The following is an 18,263-nucleotide window of genomic DNA, read 5'->3' as shown; positions in this document are numbered from 1 at the left end:
TGGCTTTTTCTCCCATGGTCTCTAGAGTGGTTTCTCTAGGACTTGTGGTGACAACTAGGAAATTTATTAAACCAAATTGTCTCAGGGGGAGATGATAATGGCTCTCTGGTTCCTACTCTTTTTTGCCCCAACACATGCACTTTGCAATGGCTTTCTGGGGTTATAGCTTCATCATTGTTAGTGTAGAGCCAGGAGGCACGGCCAGGGCCACCATCACAGCCTCCTGGCCCATGCAGGTTCTCATTGGATTCGGACAGTCGGTAAAGAAACCATGGAGCCAAAAACTGGTGGGCCATAGCCTTTAATCCTACCTTGCACCCGGCGGGCAAGTAAAAATACACACTGGGCTCCAAAACCCAGTCACACTCAGTGCTCACAAAGCCACTGACTTATCCGAGTTTCCTAGAATCAAAGGTTTCTAGCTCACCAGACTTATTCTCCTCAGTTCCCCATCTCCTTCCTTATCCCAAATACAAACTCTACACAAACCGGCATCTCACTCAGCACTCCACCATCTTGGCTGCTTCTCCTGGCCTCCTCCACGTGGCCTTTCTCTGCTCTCCTCTGCTCTCTCTTCTAATACTAGTCTCAGGAACCAAACACCAAGTCCCGTTCTGCCTCCATTTTATAGTGTAGAAGTCCAAACCCTTAATCCAATATACATAATAGGGAAGTCTCTAATACAAAGTCACTTCTCTGAGGCATGATAGGATTGTACCACCTCACACCAAAAAGGGTGGGACAGGCTTAATCCCAAAACCAAGCCTCAGGCTACAACAATTCTCAACACACATTAATATCACCTGGGCAACGGCCTCTTTAACAAAGTGAGCATAATACATTTTATCTGCCCAACAGTTAGTCTTGCCAATTTCTAATGTCAAAGAGAAAGAGAGGAACACGTTTTCCAAGTGAACAGCTCTAACAGTCAAAGGTCCAGAGGAGGAAAGAAACTTGTTATCTTTGAGGAACTGAAACACTAGTATGAGAATGAGAATTGTCACTTCATGAGAAACAGATGAACTAGTGAAAGGTTTAGGAGTTATTCTCAGACTTTAGGGTGCTTAAGAATAACCTGGGGAACTTGTTAAAACACAAATTTTCCAGATCCCCCTTGAGATTCAATGTCTGTAAGGGCTGGTGTGTCCAAGAGTTTTCCACAAACACCCTCAGAGATGCTGTAACTCAAACCACCCTAGGAGAACCACCAATTTAGACCAGCTGTTCTAAACCCTTGTTGCACACTGGAATCATCTCAGGAGCTTTAGAAAAGGCCGATGCTTACCCCCCCTCCCTCTGAGGTTTTGATATAATTGATCTGATTGCAGCTAGGGAAGCTGGATATTTAAGATCCCCGGAGGACTCTAATATGCAGTCAAATTTGACAACAGTGATAGCCTGCAGTACTCTTCAAAGGGCAGGACTGGGTGGAGCATTTTAAAAACTGGAGAGACCAGTGAAAGGGAGTGGCAATTTAGAAAGGGGAAATGAAGGGATGGAAATCTCCAAAGACAAACCTTGCTTTCTTCACAATTTAACCATCCAGTCAACAAGCATTTGCCTGTCTGGGTGCCAAGTAACCCTTCTGGTGCCCCAGTCTCAGGTTCCATGTTACTAGCCAAAGCAAGAGAATCAGAACCTGAGAGTGAGTTCTCCACCCTCACGCTTCAAATGCCCCTCTTCAGTGGCTTCCAAGATATCCTCATCCTTCCCAGAAGGGAAAATGCAGAACGCTAGATGAGTCAGACATTTTTGCAAATTATAAAACTACTTCAATCTCCAGGAATAAACATGAGAGATAGTGTGTGGAGGGAAAACACATTAATTGACAGTGCATCTTCAAATCTCCCAACATTATGCAGCTTTAATGGCTGAATGATTTTAAAAGGAAAACTTGTAAGTTGAGCTACACCTGAACTCATAATAAAATGCCATTATACTAATTGACTCACTCAGTATTTACCTAACAATAAGCCAGAGCTGCATATCCAAGTCAGACCAGCCAAGATGTCAGTGGCATTGGCCCTTATCCTCGCGCCCCTCCACTTGAGAGAAAGGCAAGGCAGAGCTGTCCTCACAGGAGAGGCTATCTTCTCAGGCACGGTCTTAATAAAAGGCATAGGGTTAGGGCTCTTGCCATGTTGTTCTTGCCACCCAATATTCCAAATTCGCTGGAGAACAAATCTACAAAAATTATCTGGGTCCCAGTTAGCATAATTCAATCAGATTATGATTGTCTTCTGGACTAGACTGCCTTCTGGGGCAGTGGCTCATCACCCACCTCTCTGGGAGCAGTGGAGAAAAAGGTCCAGCTGTCTCCAAGGTCACAATGAGCTGGATAAGGCTCTGGGTACAGAATATTTTGGCCCCTGTCAGCTAACTTCCTGGTTTATCTTTTTAATATGAATGGGGTATACTGAACGCATGTTTTTGTCAGTTATCCTCAAATGTTATCCCGCTGAATTCTCACAATAACCCCCTGAAGTAGGTTTTAACCCATTTTGAGTTTATTCATGTGTATGATGTAAGAAAGTAGTCTAGTTTCATTTTTTTTGTATGTATCTGTCCTGTTTTTCCAACATCATTTATTGAAGAGACTGTCTTTACTCTGTTGTATATTCTTGCTTCCTTTGTCACAGATTAATTGACCATATAGGAGTCGGTTTATTTCTGGGCTCTCTATTCTGTTCCATTGATTTATGTGTCTGTTTTCATGCCAGTACCATACTTTTTTGTTACTATAGCCTAGCAATACAGTTTGATATCAGCTAGCATGATTCCTCCAACTTTGTTATTCTTCTTCAACATTGCTGTGGCTATTCAGGGTCTTTTGTGGCTCCGTGTAAATTTTAGAATCATTTGTTCCAGTTTCATAAAAAATATCATTGGTAAGAATCACATTAAATCTGTAGATTGCTTTGAGTAGTATGGACATTTTAGTGATGTTACTTCTTCCTTGGAATAGTATGAGGATAAGTATTAGCTCTTCTTAGAATATTTGGTAAAATTTACCTTTGAAGACCTCTGGTGCAGGACTTTTGTTTGTTGGGAGATTTTTTATTACTGATTCAATATTATTAGTAGTAATCAATCTGTTCAGATTTTCTGCTTCTTCTAGATTCAGTCTTAAAAATTAGATGGTTCTAGAAACATGTCCATTTTTTCTTGGTTGTCCAATTCATTGGCATAATTGTTCATAATATTCTTTTAAAAAATTTTTGTATTTGTGTGGTATCTATTGCCATTTCTTCTTCATTTTTAATTTTATTTTTATGGATTCTCTCTTTTTCTTGTTGAATCTATTTAAAGTTTATTGATTTTGTTTATCTTTTCAAAGAACTGGCTCTTGGTTTCACTGTTTTTCAGACAATTTAATTTATTTCTGTTCTGACCTTCAGTATTTCCTTCTTTCTACATATGTTGGGCTTTGTTTTTTGTTCTTTTTCTAGTTCCATTAGGGATAAGGTTAGAGTGTTTATTTGAGATTTTTCTTGTTTTTTGAGGTAATTTTCCTCTTAGGACCACTTTTGCTGTGTCTTATAGATTTTGGGTCATTGCTTTTTTATTTTCATTTGTTTCAAAGCATCTTTTCATTTCTTTCTTGATCTCATTGTTAATTCATTAACTGTTTAGTAGCATATTATCTAGCTTGCATTTGTTTGTATATTCTTTTTCTTTTCTCATAATTTATTTCTAGTTTTATGTCATTCTGGAGAACATGCTTGATATGATTTCAGTCTTTTTAAATGTATTGAAATTTGTTTTGTGGCTGTCTTGAAAAATATTTTATGTGCACTTTAAAAGAATGTATAGTATATTTTGCTGTTTTGGAGTGAAATATTCTAAAAATATCAATTGAATCAATCTAGTCTAATGTGTCACTTAAGGACATTATTTCCTTGTTCCTTTTTCTGTCTGGAAGATCTATCCATTTATATCAATGGGTGGTAAAGTCCTCTATTAGGACTGTATTACTGTCCATTTCTCCCATGATGCCCCTCAGTGTCCCTCAATATTTGCTTTATATATTTAAGTGCTCTAATGTTGGCTACATGGCTTCTTCTTTATACCCTTAGTTATAGGACTTGGGTTCAGCAAGTCTTCAGATGGTTCTTCAAGTTGATTTTCTATAATTCAGTTATAATGTGGTCATGGGAGAAGGTGAACAAAACATTTATCTATTCCACTATCTTAATCAGAACTCCTATGTTCACTTTTTATTGCTAAATTTAAAACAAAAGAGTGGGAATTTAAAGCACAGTAACAAAGAAAACATGTAGCCCAAATGATCAGTTATTGAAATCAACCAAGATCTCTAGAGCAAGGGAACCTTAGTAGGTGGTCTCGTTACCTCACCATGTGTCTGGTAAGGCACATTTGCCTACTTGAGATAGTCATTTTTGAAGTAAATGCTTTGGCAATCATATCTTCAGTCAGGTACTTGCATTATAAGAAAGAAAAAATTTCAGGACTTACAATACATGGACCTTATTTTAGATAGTGACTGTTGTGGTGATCTTACATAAATAAACATGATTCAAAGCAACCTGATGTATTTACTGCTCCAAAGAGCTCCCCACAACATAGTATCTTCCTATTCTGTTAGGGGTGAGCCCATCATTTCTTATGGACAAAGAAAAACCTTTCTGAATGAAATTTCTGTAATCCTCCACACAATCTCTCCTTCCTATCCTTGTATTAGCCACAAATTTGAGAAACTTACCTTCTATGTCTTTATCTGAATTTAAAATGTGTAGAAAGAGGCAAGGAATGACCCTTTCAGCACTCCACTGGAGACCCCCTCAGCATGGCTGTGATCCATTAGTCAGTGATCTACAGCTATGGCTCTCCAGCAAACCCAACATGTCCCTACGCTCCTGCTACATTACAGTATTTTTACTCTTGGCCTCATCTTCCCCGAGAAGTTAATCATTTTCTAGGTTGTCTCAACTAAAGACAACAACTCTCATCATACTTCTTTTTAAGAGGGGAAATGCAAGCTAAATTGATTGATTACAGAAAGGAGAGGAAACATGCCATTATATTTTAACCAGTGTGTAAAGAAGGCTCTTAGGTAACCAGTGATCAGGGCTCTTTTCTTCACAGAATTTTCTTTTTCTGAAAATCACTGTTGGGATGAAGTTTCACAGCTTTGGAGTCTTTGTAGCCACGGTCCTCTTCTGTGAGCAGCATGTCTTCACATCTCAGAGGTAACCAAATGGAATCCTTGAGGCTGGCGGGCCATTTCCCCACTTGTACCCCACATAGAATCCAGGCAGTGCACTAGGCCGGGGAGCAAGTGTTAAAGTTTGAAAGTCAGCTCTTTCAGAAACTTTCAATGTTTCCCTGACAAATAGATCTCGCTAGATTTAGGGCCTTTTTTTTTTCTTATATGGCTTTAGTTTTATTATCAGGAGGACCCTGGATATGTATATTCAGTGTTTATGGAGATTAAAAAAAACTTTTATAAAAAGTAATTATTTACACACGAACACATATATATTAACTATAGATTGCTCATTTTCTTCTGGTACGTGAAACATAGGAGGGAGAAAAGTGTCAAGATATCAAATAAAGGGTTGGGTTGTGCATAAGTATTCAGCATGGAATACAAAAAGAAGAGCTGTGTTATAAGAACAGCTACGTGAATGTATCTAAGTCTTATTTTTCTTCATAGAGTGATTCCTTTAAGATTTTCTACTCTAAATCACTTAGAAGAATGCAATGAACACATCCACTAGCATATATAATATGCAGTGAAATAGTTCCTGGCTAGTGTAATATTGTAATTGACTCACTAACCAATGTTTAAGTTTTTCAAAATTGCTATTGTTTCCTTTGAAATTATCTTATGTTTTTTCCTTTGTTTTGTTTCTATGATCCTTTTCTTCTCCAATTACTTCTGAGACAGATTCTTCTCCCCATGTTAATAAGTGGCAAAGGGAGAAGGGGCATTCTAGGGACAGGGAAAATTCTACCAGAAAACTTTTCTGAATCATAAAAAACATTTAAAACAGTAGAGCTTTACTAGTAAGCCTGAAGCTGGGTTTGCACATCATCACTGTACTAACTACAGATGGTTGATTCTTTTCCGCTCAATATGATTGTCAATTGCCAAACAACAAACTTCATCTTCAAATGACTCTTATCGAAGTGACAGAGGAGTCAAATTGTTTAAAAAAAAAGAAGCAGTGATTTATTTCTCTATGTTTGATCAATAGGCCAGATGATTATGATTTCTAAGGTCCTTGCCAGTTCTAATATCCCATAATTTGGTCATTGGCTTTCATTAAGTGCAAGGGAAAGGAAAGGAGAAAAACTGATACAATGTGTTCAACCTGGTGCTGTAAACAGTGACGCTGTCATTAACAGAGAAGGAGAAGTGCATGCACATTTAGCACCTGTGTTGTCCCATTCCCCAGGCTAGGCACTTAGAAATGTGACCTCCTTAAGTGCCTGTAATCCTACCCGCTAGGAGTCTCTGTTGATATATTATCAAGAAGAAACCTGAGCTTTGGAAAAAGACATCATTTGTCCAAAATAAAATATAAGTGTAGAATGTGTATTCAAACCTACTTTAGCCTCCTTTCCATTCTTTTCATTGCACACCGTTGCCTCTGAAAACCCTAGAAATTAAGAAGAGAGCCAATTTGAAGGGATGTCAGATTTGCAAGTTTGTGGAGAAGATAGTCTGTACTGCAGGGTGGAGAGAGGCCGGGGCGCAAGGTGCAGTCTAATGGTCTTCACCAATGGCAGCTCCAAAAGAAGCCGCAGCACCAGCCCAGTGGCCCTCACAGCTGGTTCACAGACAGACCTCTGATCACATAATGAAACAAACTCCTTGAGAAGACAACCACTGGTAACATAAACCAAAAGTTTTATCATGTGTCTTCAGAATGAATAAGCAAATAACAGTATGCTGGGACTAAATATTAGGCAAATAAAGAAAACAGAAAGGAAGAAAATAGTGAAAAAATGAATGAGAGAATTCCTTCATGAATGGTTTTTCTTACTATTTTTTGCTTCAGCGTATACTTTCAAGTCTGACTGAAACCTGTGCTTGAAGAGAAAAATGAGACCATGACTATATTTTAACTAAATAATATCAAAAATACATAATACTTTGTGTCTACTGTGATGGTAACTTATGTGTGTGTGTGGGGGGGGGGGGAACTGCAGTTTTGTGAACAGAAAGAAGTCTATCTGATTTCTCTCCCCGACTTCCACTAGAAACACATGATCAACTCTTCTTACTGTGAGGAAAAAAGTTTTTTTGTATCACGTAATTCTGAACACTGTTTTCCCAAGAATGGCTGTTTACTGAAGCTAAGAAGAGATATCTAATTTCATTCACAGTGACAGACTTTGATAAATTATTTCTGGAGGCGAGAATATAATTTCTTCTTGAAGGAGCAAATGATCTGGATTTTCCTCAAGCACTTCTTTCAATTGTTTTCTTGTCATCATCATTTTTCTGATAACACTTTCTGTTAAGGCAATCTCTTAGAGGCTGATTTGGAGGCCCATTGTGATCAATCTCATCAGTGAAATGACCTGGAATGAGAACAAAAAAAAGTTGTGAAGGCATAAACGCCGTATACCAAAGACAAAGACAACAACAAAAAGTCTCCATATTCACTTGCTTTTAAAGACCAAACACCGTAAAGGATACATATAAAATACTGGCAAGAATTCGGTAAACAGACTCATTAATTGCATTGTGTTATGATTATGTAAGGCTATTCATTTGAAATCAGAAAGTGAGAAAAAAGTAGGAATAAAAAAAAGGCAAAAGAATTTGAGAGTAGAAAAGGGTTGATGATGGAGAGCTTCTGAATTATTTGTAGACCACAGGAAGTGTTCCTTCTGTTGACTTCCTATTCTACCTGCTACCTAAAGACCAGTTTAGTTCCTTTCTTTCACTTAGCTTCCCACTGAGACACTATTATTTTCACCTGAAAGAGCAGGCACCAGTGGACTGAAAATGCTGTCATGCATAAAAGAGAATTGCAACCTTGGGCTATGTTCAGTGGCATCTCCTCAGCTTTTTAAATTCAAAAATAATCTTTCAAAACAGAAGCTGGTGTGAACCTTCTGTAAATCATAGTAAGAGACAGACCATGATGCACATAATTGTGTTCTTAGAGGGGAAGCAACAGGGCAATGTTGCTGAGGTATTAAAAGTTCAGGTCTGGAGAGGTGCACCCCTGGATGTGCTACTTACTCCTTGTCCTCTCGAGGCTCAGCTTAGCTTTCGTGTAAAGTGACTTATTTCACTATGCATGTACTATTCTAGTTGTGATGCAAGCCTGCTTTTATTTTTAAGTGATTTCTGATTAAATCATGTAACTGAGATGAGATTTATTTTTTAATATCTATTTTTCGTGTCTATGTGGAAGGGTAATCTTTCCCTACCTTTACATGAAAAGTTAGAAAATTATAATGGCTTTTTGGCCTACTTTTGAGTCATTGATAATCATGTTAAATGCAAACAATCTCAATTCAGAAACTAGAATGTGTGTCCAACAAAGGTATTATTCAAATGTCTCTATCTTTGTTTATAGAAGAATAACAGCTCACCCCTCTTCAAACATACACCTGGATCTTTCTCATTAGTCCTTTCCTTGGAATGCCTGGGTAAAATACATTAGAAAAAATGCTTAAGCATCTTATCTTCTAGTCAATACCAGACCTCCTTCACGTGAAATTAAAATTTAACCTCTGAATAACGAAGAACTCATTGCTTTGTAAGGTATCATATTTTGCTGTTTACTTGTTAGGAATTCACTGTAAAATTATACTGATTAATTTACATGAATCCCCACTTCTTTATACTTCATATCAAAGAGAGCTTTGAGTTTGTCATTCTTTTTTGCTCAAACTCCCCAAATGGTTCCCAACTACCTTGTAAATAAGGCTCATAATCCTGACACCAGCATTCAAGACCCTCAGTAATCAGGTCCTAGCCTGCCTATTCACCCCAGTTTTATTTTCTGGTACCTCTCAACACAAGCATGGTATTCCTGCCCACCTGGACCACTTGCCATTCTTTGAGCTCTGATTCAATTTTTCTATTAATGCATCAGCATTTAGACTATTTTTATCTCTAATTCATTTATCAAAAATCTATTTTTGTTATATGTCAGTAATTTCCCTTTCACCTATCAAACCCTGCCTATCTCAAAAATCCACCTCAGAATGTCGCCATTTTCTCACTGCCACAGCCAGAAATAACTTCTGACTTTGCACCTGTGCAGCAGAGTATTTGTGGAGCATTCATGTGGTGCTTTTCCTGTTTTATCTCACATAGTAGGCATCTGTGTATGTTGTGGGTTTGTTTCCCAGGACACAGACTCTGAGATAGAGTTTTACATGTAGGAATTATGCTGGAAAGTGATCTCAGGACAAACGTATCTGGGGGAATGAAGGAAAGAACTGAGCAGGAGAGAAATTGATTGTGATGCAGGCACAACAAAGGCCTCAGCTACACCCACAGGAAGCCCGAAAGCTAGGTCATCCTTGCAGGTTGTCCCTAATTGGGGGGAAAAGGTATGCCTTTGTGACCTCTATTTAAGGGAAATTCCTAGAAAGAAACTTGGCTGAGAGCTGCCAACATTCCCAGAAGTTGGAAAACTGAGAGCTCATTCTTGGAGGGCACCTGGGCAGCACGCATGGCGTCCACTGCATGGCCACACCTGTGCTACTCAGATCAGTCTGCTTCATAGAAGCAGCTTTGGGAGTACCTGCTCTGGGATTCTGGTTGGTCTCTTTTCCTGAAAGAAACATACAAGAGGAACTTTAGTGAGACTAACTACCGTCCCTACAGCGATAGCTACTCTTAAAACAGTAGTCAATATTCATCAGTCCCCTTTTCTACCATCCATTGTTTTCCACTCATTAGCAGCTATCCTGGCTTAGGTGGCTTACCTGGTAAGATGACACAGGCCCTCAGCTCTCAAGGGTTTCAGACCCCAATCACCATGCCCTCTTGGGCCATGGCTACTGCATTTGTCAGTATATAAATATATCGAAACTGGACAAGGGAATATCACAGAATGCCTAAGCTTATTACTGCATGCCAATCATACTCTCCCCTGCCACCTTCACTGGTTGAGTGCAACCCTGATGACCAAGGTCAATTGCCCTTTCTAGCGAGATAACTCCTCTCCCTCCTTATGATTTCTTGGCATAGGAGACTGCAATAACGGTAGCAGCAAGAACTTTCAGCTTAATAGCATTCTAGTTATATTGCTTGTGAAAACATTTTTTACTCTGGAAGCCAAAAATTTTTTTTTATATATTTTTTATTTATTCACTTTAGAGAGGGAGAGAGAAGGGAGGAGAAACAGGAAGCATCAACTCCCATATGTGTCTTGACCAGGCAAGCCCAGGGTTTCAAACCAGCAACCTCAGCGTTTCCAGGTTGATGCTTTTTTTTTTTATTTTTCTGAAGTTGGAAATGGGGAGGCGGTCAGACAGACTCCCGCATGCGCCTGACCGGGATCCACCCGGCATGCCCACCAGGGGGCAATACTCTGCCCATCTGGGGCATTGCTCTATTGCAACCAGAGCCATTCTAGCGCCTGAGGCAGAGGCCATAGAGCCATCCTCAGCGCTCGGGCCAACTTTGCTCCAATGGAGCCTTGGCTGCAGGAGGGAAAGAGAGAGACATAGAGGAAGGAGAGGGGGAGGGGTGGAGAAGCAGATGGGTGCTTCTCCTGTGTGCCCTGGCCGGGAATTGAACTTGGGACTCCTGCACGCCAGGCCGACGCTCTACCACTGAGCCAAACAGCCAAGGCCCAGGTTTTATCCACTGCGCCACCACAGGTCAGGTTGGGAGCCAAAACTTTTAAACTTACAGAACCCATGTTTGTATATTGAAAGCAAAATTTCCCCACATGGGTTACTCAGAATGATGATAAATAGAGCCACTCCAACTTGGTTACTGGAATCATAAATTTTACCTCGTGGGGACACAGTAATATATATATTATTAATTTAAAGTGTTTACTCTCCCTTTCTGATCCTTCAAAAAGCTATTCTAATTGCTGCATCAGACTAGCCAGTTCCGAGTGGTGTGGTATGTGATATGCCCAGGGGATCCCACGGTATGTGCCTATTTCGGCACCTCCTTTGAAAGTGGCTCCCTTGATCTGACACAGTTGTATGTGGGATCCTGTGTCTGTGGGTCAAATACTCAGTAAGCCCTTGTATGGTGATGCTGACTGAGGTCTTGCAGGCAGAGGAGGCAAACCCAGATCCAGAGAGGAAGGGGACAAATGTAGTCACTTTGTCACCACGTGGTTGGCTGGTCTCCTCAAAGACTGGTGCTGATTGAAGGCTCAGTTTGGCCTCTGTTGCTGGCAAGTGGGCCATTTGGAAGCAACAATAGCTAGATTAATCTTGGCAAGAAAGAGATCATGCTGGGGACCATGAAGAGCTTCAGCTCTGCCCTCGTGACTATTCTGTTCATGTGCCCCTTGTGCCAGCACTAAGGTGACCATTGACAGAGGTTGGCTAATACTGACTGGTCAAGTTATTTTATTTACATAGTTGTTTAATGACTACACTGCTGTGGTTGCTCCCTGATAGGCATTACCATGTGATACAAAGATCTTTCTCACACTTTCTTCTGACTTCCGTAGCTCCATATAATGTGTATGCCCTTTCCTCAAATGTGTTTTCCATTAATCTACCAATATATTTCCTTCCAGATTCTCGACCAGTCAAAGCCATTTGCCACTGTTCATGGAATCTATGTATAGCCTAACTTGTATAAGTTCTTTTTCACACAAAGGATATGATGAGATGTCCTGCCTAAAGTTCTGTTTGAGAACATGACCCTCACAGCTGTCTTTCAGAGCACTCCTAAGTCTACAGTGCCGCTCCAGTCTACTTCTATGTGCACCCACACAGATGAAGCTGACCATCCACACATCAGCTTTCCTCTTTTCCAACTTGTATTAGTTCTGACTCTCCAAAAGGCAGACACCAAAATGCAAAAGATGTGTTGAAAAAAATTCTTGAGAGGAAAAAATGGGAAGGGGGTAAGAGAAATTGAGAGAGTCATGAGACTGCAGTACAGGATTCACCCCTGTGGGGAATGGAGGGAGGGAAAAGTGGAGTAGGGAAAGTCTCAGATTGCCCTGCACTTCTAGGAAAGTTTTTGAAAAGCTAATAGATGGTCCTGGAGCTAAGGCCATTCATCAGAAGAGTCTCCCATCTTTCAAGAGTGAGACTGCCTTAATTGCCCACCATGGTCAGTTATTAGCTGGGAGTGGCCAGTGGGAAATATGGCCTTAGCACTAACCCAGGGACAGATTTCAAGCAAGGTGCTGGAGCCTTCGATCAGTTACACATCTTGCAGTTGGAAATCAGACAGGTACATTATATGGCTATCACATTCTCCCACTGCTGGTCATAAGGGACCTATACATGTGACTATTAGTATATAGTTGAATTCAGAGAGAAGTGCTAGTGTGATAACAGTGGATGGATCTGGGCCACTTGCTCATGCACCTCACTTGTGTCCCCTGGCCCTGCTTGTGGATTATCCCAGACATACAACTTATATTTTATGATGGACTGTAAGTGGGTCCACCCAACCTCACGAAAACATAAGTATATTAGTTTCCTATTGTTGCTATAACAAATGACCACAAATTATTGACTTGATACAACACAAACTTATCACATTACATTTTTTTTTTCTGAAGTTGGAAACGGGGAGGCAAACAGACGGACTCCCGCATGCGCCCTACCTGGATCCACCCGCATGCCCACCAGGAGGCAATGCTCTGCCCATCTGGGGCATCGCTCTGTTGCAACCAGAGCCATTCTAGCGCCAGAGGCAGAGGCCACAGAGCCATCCTCAGCGCCCGGGCCAACTTTGCTCCAATGGAGCCCTGGCTGTGGGAGGGGAAAAGAGAGTCAGAGAGGAAGGAGAGGGGGAGGGGTGGTGAAGCAGATGGGTGCCTCTCCTGTGTGCCCTGGCCGGGAATCAAACCTGGGACTCCCGCATGCCAGGCCGACGCTCTACCACTGAGCCAACCAGCCAGGGCCCACATTACATTTTTGTATCCCAAAAATTAAAAATGAGTCTCATTGGGCTAAAATCAAGGTGTCAGCCAGGGCTGTGTTCTTTCCTGGAAGCTTTAGGAAAGAATCCATTTCCTTGCTTTTTCCAACTTTTAGACGCTACTCTCAATTCTTAGTTGATGGCCCCTTCTCCATCCTCAAAGCCAGCAAAGACAAACTGAGACCTAGTCACATTGAATCACTCTGACTTCTTCATAGATCAAATCTCCCTCTGTCTCCCTTTTTTATTTTGAAGGATCTTTCTTAAAACATTGAGATAATCCAACATAGTCTCACCATCTCAAAATCTTTAATTTAGCCACCTTTACAAAGTCACTTTGACCGTGTAAGGTACCAGATGCAATGGTTCTAGAGAACAGGACATAGAGACTATTCTACCTACCACAGTGACTATGACAGACCCCAACTCATAATGGGTGAGACTGGCCCCATGACCACTTGTTATCCCGTGGTCAGGCACTCTATCTCTATTAGGACCCAGTAGCTGCCAGGAACATTTTTTTAAAAAGTGTATGATTCTCCACTGCAGATGTCATGGCCTTGCTCTAGGTGCCTACATTGTGATTCTTCTACTGAGGCATGCCAAATCCTCCAAATGCCCACCAAAAGATGCCTCTAATCCCATGGGGTAAGCCAGGCCACTTTGCTCAAGTGTCAGGTCCCTTGCACCACAGTCTGAACCTTTCTGCTCTGAGCATCTCACAAAATGGTAATCTTTTATCTCAACCAATATATGGATTGAAGCAGTATTTCCAAGTTAGGCATATTCAGAACCCAAGAAACCTACCAAGAATTGTGCTCCCCTCTTTAGCATGGAAGGTTGAGGTACAATCATTTGTCCTTCAATTTGAAAGGGATTTCCCATCCTATCCCAGACAACTAGGCACTTAATCTGTTCCTAGAATGGCAGGGCCTGAATCTTTGAAGTCTTTATCTCCCACCCTTGAGAGCACATGTGTGTTCCCAAGACCACCAATGCACTCGCCACTTCTGGCTCATCTGATCCATGATGCATTCACGTGATGACACTGATATAGTGAACCGAGATATCCATAAAGGGTAGCTTCCTTTCGACTCTATTACTACTGCTAGTGGGAAAGTTAATTTACATTGAAGCAAGACTCTAAATACATATATGCTGGTGTTTCTTTCAAGGAGATGTAACTGTTTCTGATAAGGATGGCCAGCTCAGTAGCTGAATGCTGTACACCTAAGTATGGTGAGATTATGTTGGATTATCTCAATGTTTTCATACTAAGACTCTGTTCAGCAAATATACCAATTGAGCACAGTCATTACAACTGGGACTTTTACTTGGTTGAGTTTGATTGTTCATTGTCATCCTCTAAGCCCCTTCTGGTTTTAGTGGGAGCTGGACTGGTGAATTGAAAGTGGATCTGATGGGAGCCACTATCTGCCATTCTCGCCCAGATGCATTTTTTTTTTTTAATTTTTCTGTCTTGGCTGAGAGTGGGGTGGTAGACGGTTTCACCTTTAGGCCTTTCCCACAATGATAGCTCATACTTTATAGGCAAAGAACCCATATGGGATTGTGCCACCTACCAGGAATGTCCATTTCAGTATACATTTGGAGACCAGAGAAATTATCACGGGGGGATCCATGGACCCGGTGTATTTACTATGAGCTATACTTAGACTAGGACTCCAGATCTCCATGTTTCAAAGTTAACTTGGACCCCGAATCCAAAAGACATAAAAATGCATGCATACTCCCTTTCCCCAATGTGCAGAGTTTCCTGAGTAAATTGCCACAGGTCCCTTTGGGAAAGAACTGAGGTAATTATGATCATATATCTATACTGTTGCAGGGTCTCCCCTGGTGGGGACCTGACTCCTCCTTCAGGCCGGAGATTCTGGTTCTAAGAACTGGCTGAGGTCTGGAAATTGGGCAATGGATTGCGATAGTTGTTCTTAACCTCACTCATTATCTATTCTTGATTTATTTTTATTATAAAGATTGAGAAATACCTTTGTTGGCTGCCCATCTATCTTGCCCCTAAGAACTCTATGTTTTCTTTAACTATTGCCTTTTGGAGAACACGTTCCTCTCTGGCTATCTCTCTGTCCTTGCTGCTTATTAAAATAATTGTGTTCAATTTGTTAACTGGTGGTTAAGCACTGCCACCTGGCTTCTGTTATGTAGTGATCTTGTTACACCCATTGCTATTGAAGTAGTGGCTTCGCAGGCATTAATTTTATTATATAATAAGCTAATGTTAGCATAAATATTCCCAATGCACCAAATATTTAATTTTTAAACACACACACATACTAAGAATGAAGTAAGCACACTGTAAACTGACTCCCATTGCGAAGACCTGTTAATTTTGCAATTGTTTAGGGGCAGAGAAAAATGAGGGAGTATATATTTTCTTTTTAACATCACGTGTCTGTAGCAAGACCCTCTTTCCTTTTAACATTTTGTTTTCTTTCTATAATTATCTCAGAGCCCCTCCGAGTATAATTTATCTCATTTTAGCCTTTTATTTACCATCAGAATCCTGTTTTATTTTCCCCCAGTGGCCAGGTTTTATCTGCTCGTCCTAGAACCTCTGGGCAAGTTCAAATTCTGCAGAATCTTACTACAACATATGAGGTAATTTTCCCCTCATTTATTTTTATATTGGTTTTATTTGTAGAAGTATTGTGTGCCATGTCCTCTCCTATATGTTATCTAAGTTACATATAGCTGGTATAAACTCCTCTTCGTATAGCCTTCTGCCCTTTCCCATAATGACATAATTTTGCTGGTTCCCCAAATCAAACCTTCTTCATTTGTACTATTGGTTTTTCAGCCACTCGCAAAATAGTACCTTGAGATTAGAAGTGTGTACTTACAAAGATGCTGCAAGAACAGAAGGCCATGTAGAACTTTGCTTATAAAATAATGGTTTTTAACCAAGAAACAAACATCAAAAATACAAAGAAAAATGTATTAAAATTTTCATGCCTAGGATCCATCTCCCCAGAATGTCCATGGTGTGGAAAATTAATAAGAGTTATAAAATATTAAGGTAGAATTTATTTTTTTGACAGAGACATTGAGTCAGAGAGAGGGACAGATAGGAACAGACAGGCAGGAAGAGAGAGAGATGAGAAGCATCAATTCTTTGTTGCAGCATCTTAGTTGTTCATGGATTGCTTTCTCATATGTGCCTTGACTGAGGGGCTACAGTAGAGTAAGTAACCCCTTGCTCAAGTCAGTGACCTTGGGGTAGATCCAGCAACCATGGGGGCACGTCTGTGATCCCATGCTCAAGCCAGAGACTCCACATTCAAGCCAGCAACCCTGTGCTCAAGCCAGGGAGCCCGCAGTCAAGCTGGCGACCTCAGGGTTTCAAACCTGGGTCCTCTGCATCCCAGTTCAACACTCTATTCACTGCGCCACCGCCTGGTCAGGTTCAGGGTAGAAAATTGATGGCTCCATGTTTGTCAGTTAGGATTCTCCAAGAAGCAGACCATATTAAAGATCGGAGAGATTCACTGGGGGGTGGGAGGGGGTTGCTTATGAAGGATGAAGAAGAGGGCACTGGAGATGGCAGGGAGCACCCTCAGATCACAGTGCAGCTCTGGGCAGTTCAAATGAAGCTTTGGCTGGACCAATGGTGAGTCCTTACGCCAAAGTCACATGTAAGAGGAGACTCCAATCTGGCAGGAATGGATCTGCTTTGATATACCTATGGTACTCAATCTCTGGCTGGCCTCAGCCTCTGGTGGATCAAGAGCCGCAGCGGCTGGGGAGGTCAGTCAACTATGCTTCTCTCAGCACAAAAGTTGAGCAGAGGATGTTCACAGCCAACACTTCATAAACAGAGGAGATACCAGCAGAGGGAGCATCCGAGATCTAGAGTTTCATTCTTGAGCTGCCACTCCTAAATGTGTGGTTTCAGACAAGCTAGTAATGGGCCTTCATTCCTTCATCTGAATAGAGAAAATAATGACACTTGCTTGATCTATACCCAACTGTTACTATAATTATCAAAGGACATAAGCATGAAAGTGTTTTGAAAAAAGTGCAGTAAAATAGGGGGGAAATGTAAATAATTTTGAAAAGTATTTCCTAAAGCCCATAATTCCATTAAAGGAAAGGAACACTGGCATGCTGGTAACATCAAGAACGTGGATTTTGTATTAAAGAAAGTCACTATTTAATCAACGTTCTAGACGAAGTGTTATTTTCCTTCCAAACATCTAACATACATATCCAGTTTTAGACAGTTGGGCCATAAACATATTTATTCACTAATTCATTCTTTGTTTCATCAAATATTTATTGAGTACCTACTATATTTATTGAGGCCCTCTTTAGCAACTGAGGTTACAGAGAAGAATAAAACTAGATCCCTGCTTTTATAAATATTTACAATGCCATGTGTATGAATGAGAACCAAAGGCCAGAAAGTATCTTTTTGTTTCCCTTGTAGACACACTTTTGCGACTTTAGCGACAGATGAGAATGATATGAACAATCATTTCTGTTTTCTCAATTTTTCCCCTTGAAACTGCAGATTGTTCTCTGGCAACCAGTAGTAGCTGAATTTATTGAAAGGGAAAAAGAAGTCCAATTTTTTGTGAATGCATCTGATATAATCCACGTGAAAGCCCATTTACAAGAGAGCAAAATTTCATTCAGGTAAGCATCATTCAGTAATTTTTAAACAACTATTATAAGCACCTATGATGCATTTGACTTGCAGATGATATAATTGCTTCCTGGAAAAATAAATACTTTTCTATTAAACATGGCAACATGGACATCTCCCAGATGAACTGGTGATAAAGCCCAAGTGTCTGGCTCTGACCTTGAACCAGAGGTTTAACCTCTCATGACCTCACTCCGTATCTCAAAATGACAGACTCAATGATCTAATAATGTAGCTTCTTATAGTTCTTCTACTCTCTACACAGACTTGGGGAGCAAAATTGTCGTTCACTTTAGTACACTTTGCGGTATCTCTAGAAAAAACAGCCGGTAAAGAGGATTTTGTTTCCTTCATAAGTTCAATAAATATTCCTGAATGTCTGGCCCTAGACTAAAGTATGTCAAATGCAATTTCTGCTCAGAGTCCACACCCTCTTCTTTTTGGAATCTTCCATCCAACATCTTCTCTCTGTATCTGTTGCCCAAATGAGTATCCTCCTGT

The 18,263-nt window shown here is 40.6% G+C and overlaps 1 protein-coding gene across 1 annotated transcript in view; it reads left to right on the top strand.

The window, feature by feature from the left end:
* Positions 1 to 5,003: 5,003 nt before the first annotated feature.
* CPB2 (carboxypeptidase B2) overlaps positions 5,004 to 18,263 on the top strand; it is a 39,593-nt gene continuing 26,333 nt past the window's right edge. The window contains exons 1-3 of the mRNA XM_066237218.1: positions 5,004 to 5,210; positions 15,640 to 15,715; positions 17,628 to 17,752. Of these exons, the coding sequence (XP_066093315.1) occupies positions 5,137 to 5,210; positions 15,640 to 15,715; positions 17,628 to 17,752 (275 nt within the window). The 5' untranslated portion in view covers positions 5,004 to 5,136. The remainder of the gene's footprint in view (positions 5,211 to 15,639; positions 15,716 to 17,627; positions 17,753 to 18,263) is intronic.

This window comes from Saccopteryx bilineata, chromosome 6 (assembly GCF_036850765.1).
Source record: "Saccopteryx bilineata isolate mSacBil1 chromosome 6, mSacBil1_pri_phased_curated, whole genome shotgun sequence".
Classification (NCBI taxonomy): Eukaryota; Metazoa; Chordata; class Mammalia; order Chiroptera; family Emballonuridae; genus Saccopteryx; species Saccopteryx bilineata.
Note: the sequence above shows the minus strand (reverse complement) of the source record. Positions and strands in the feature narration are given on the sequence as shown.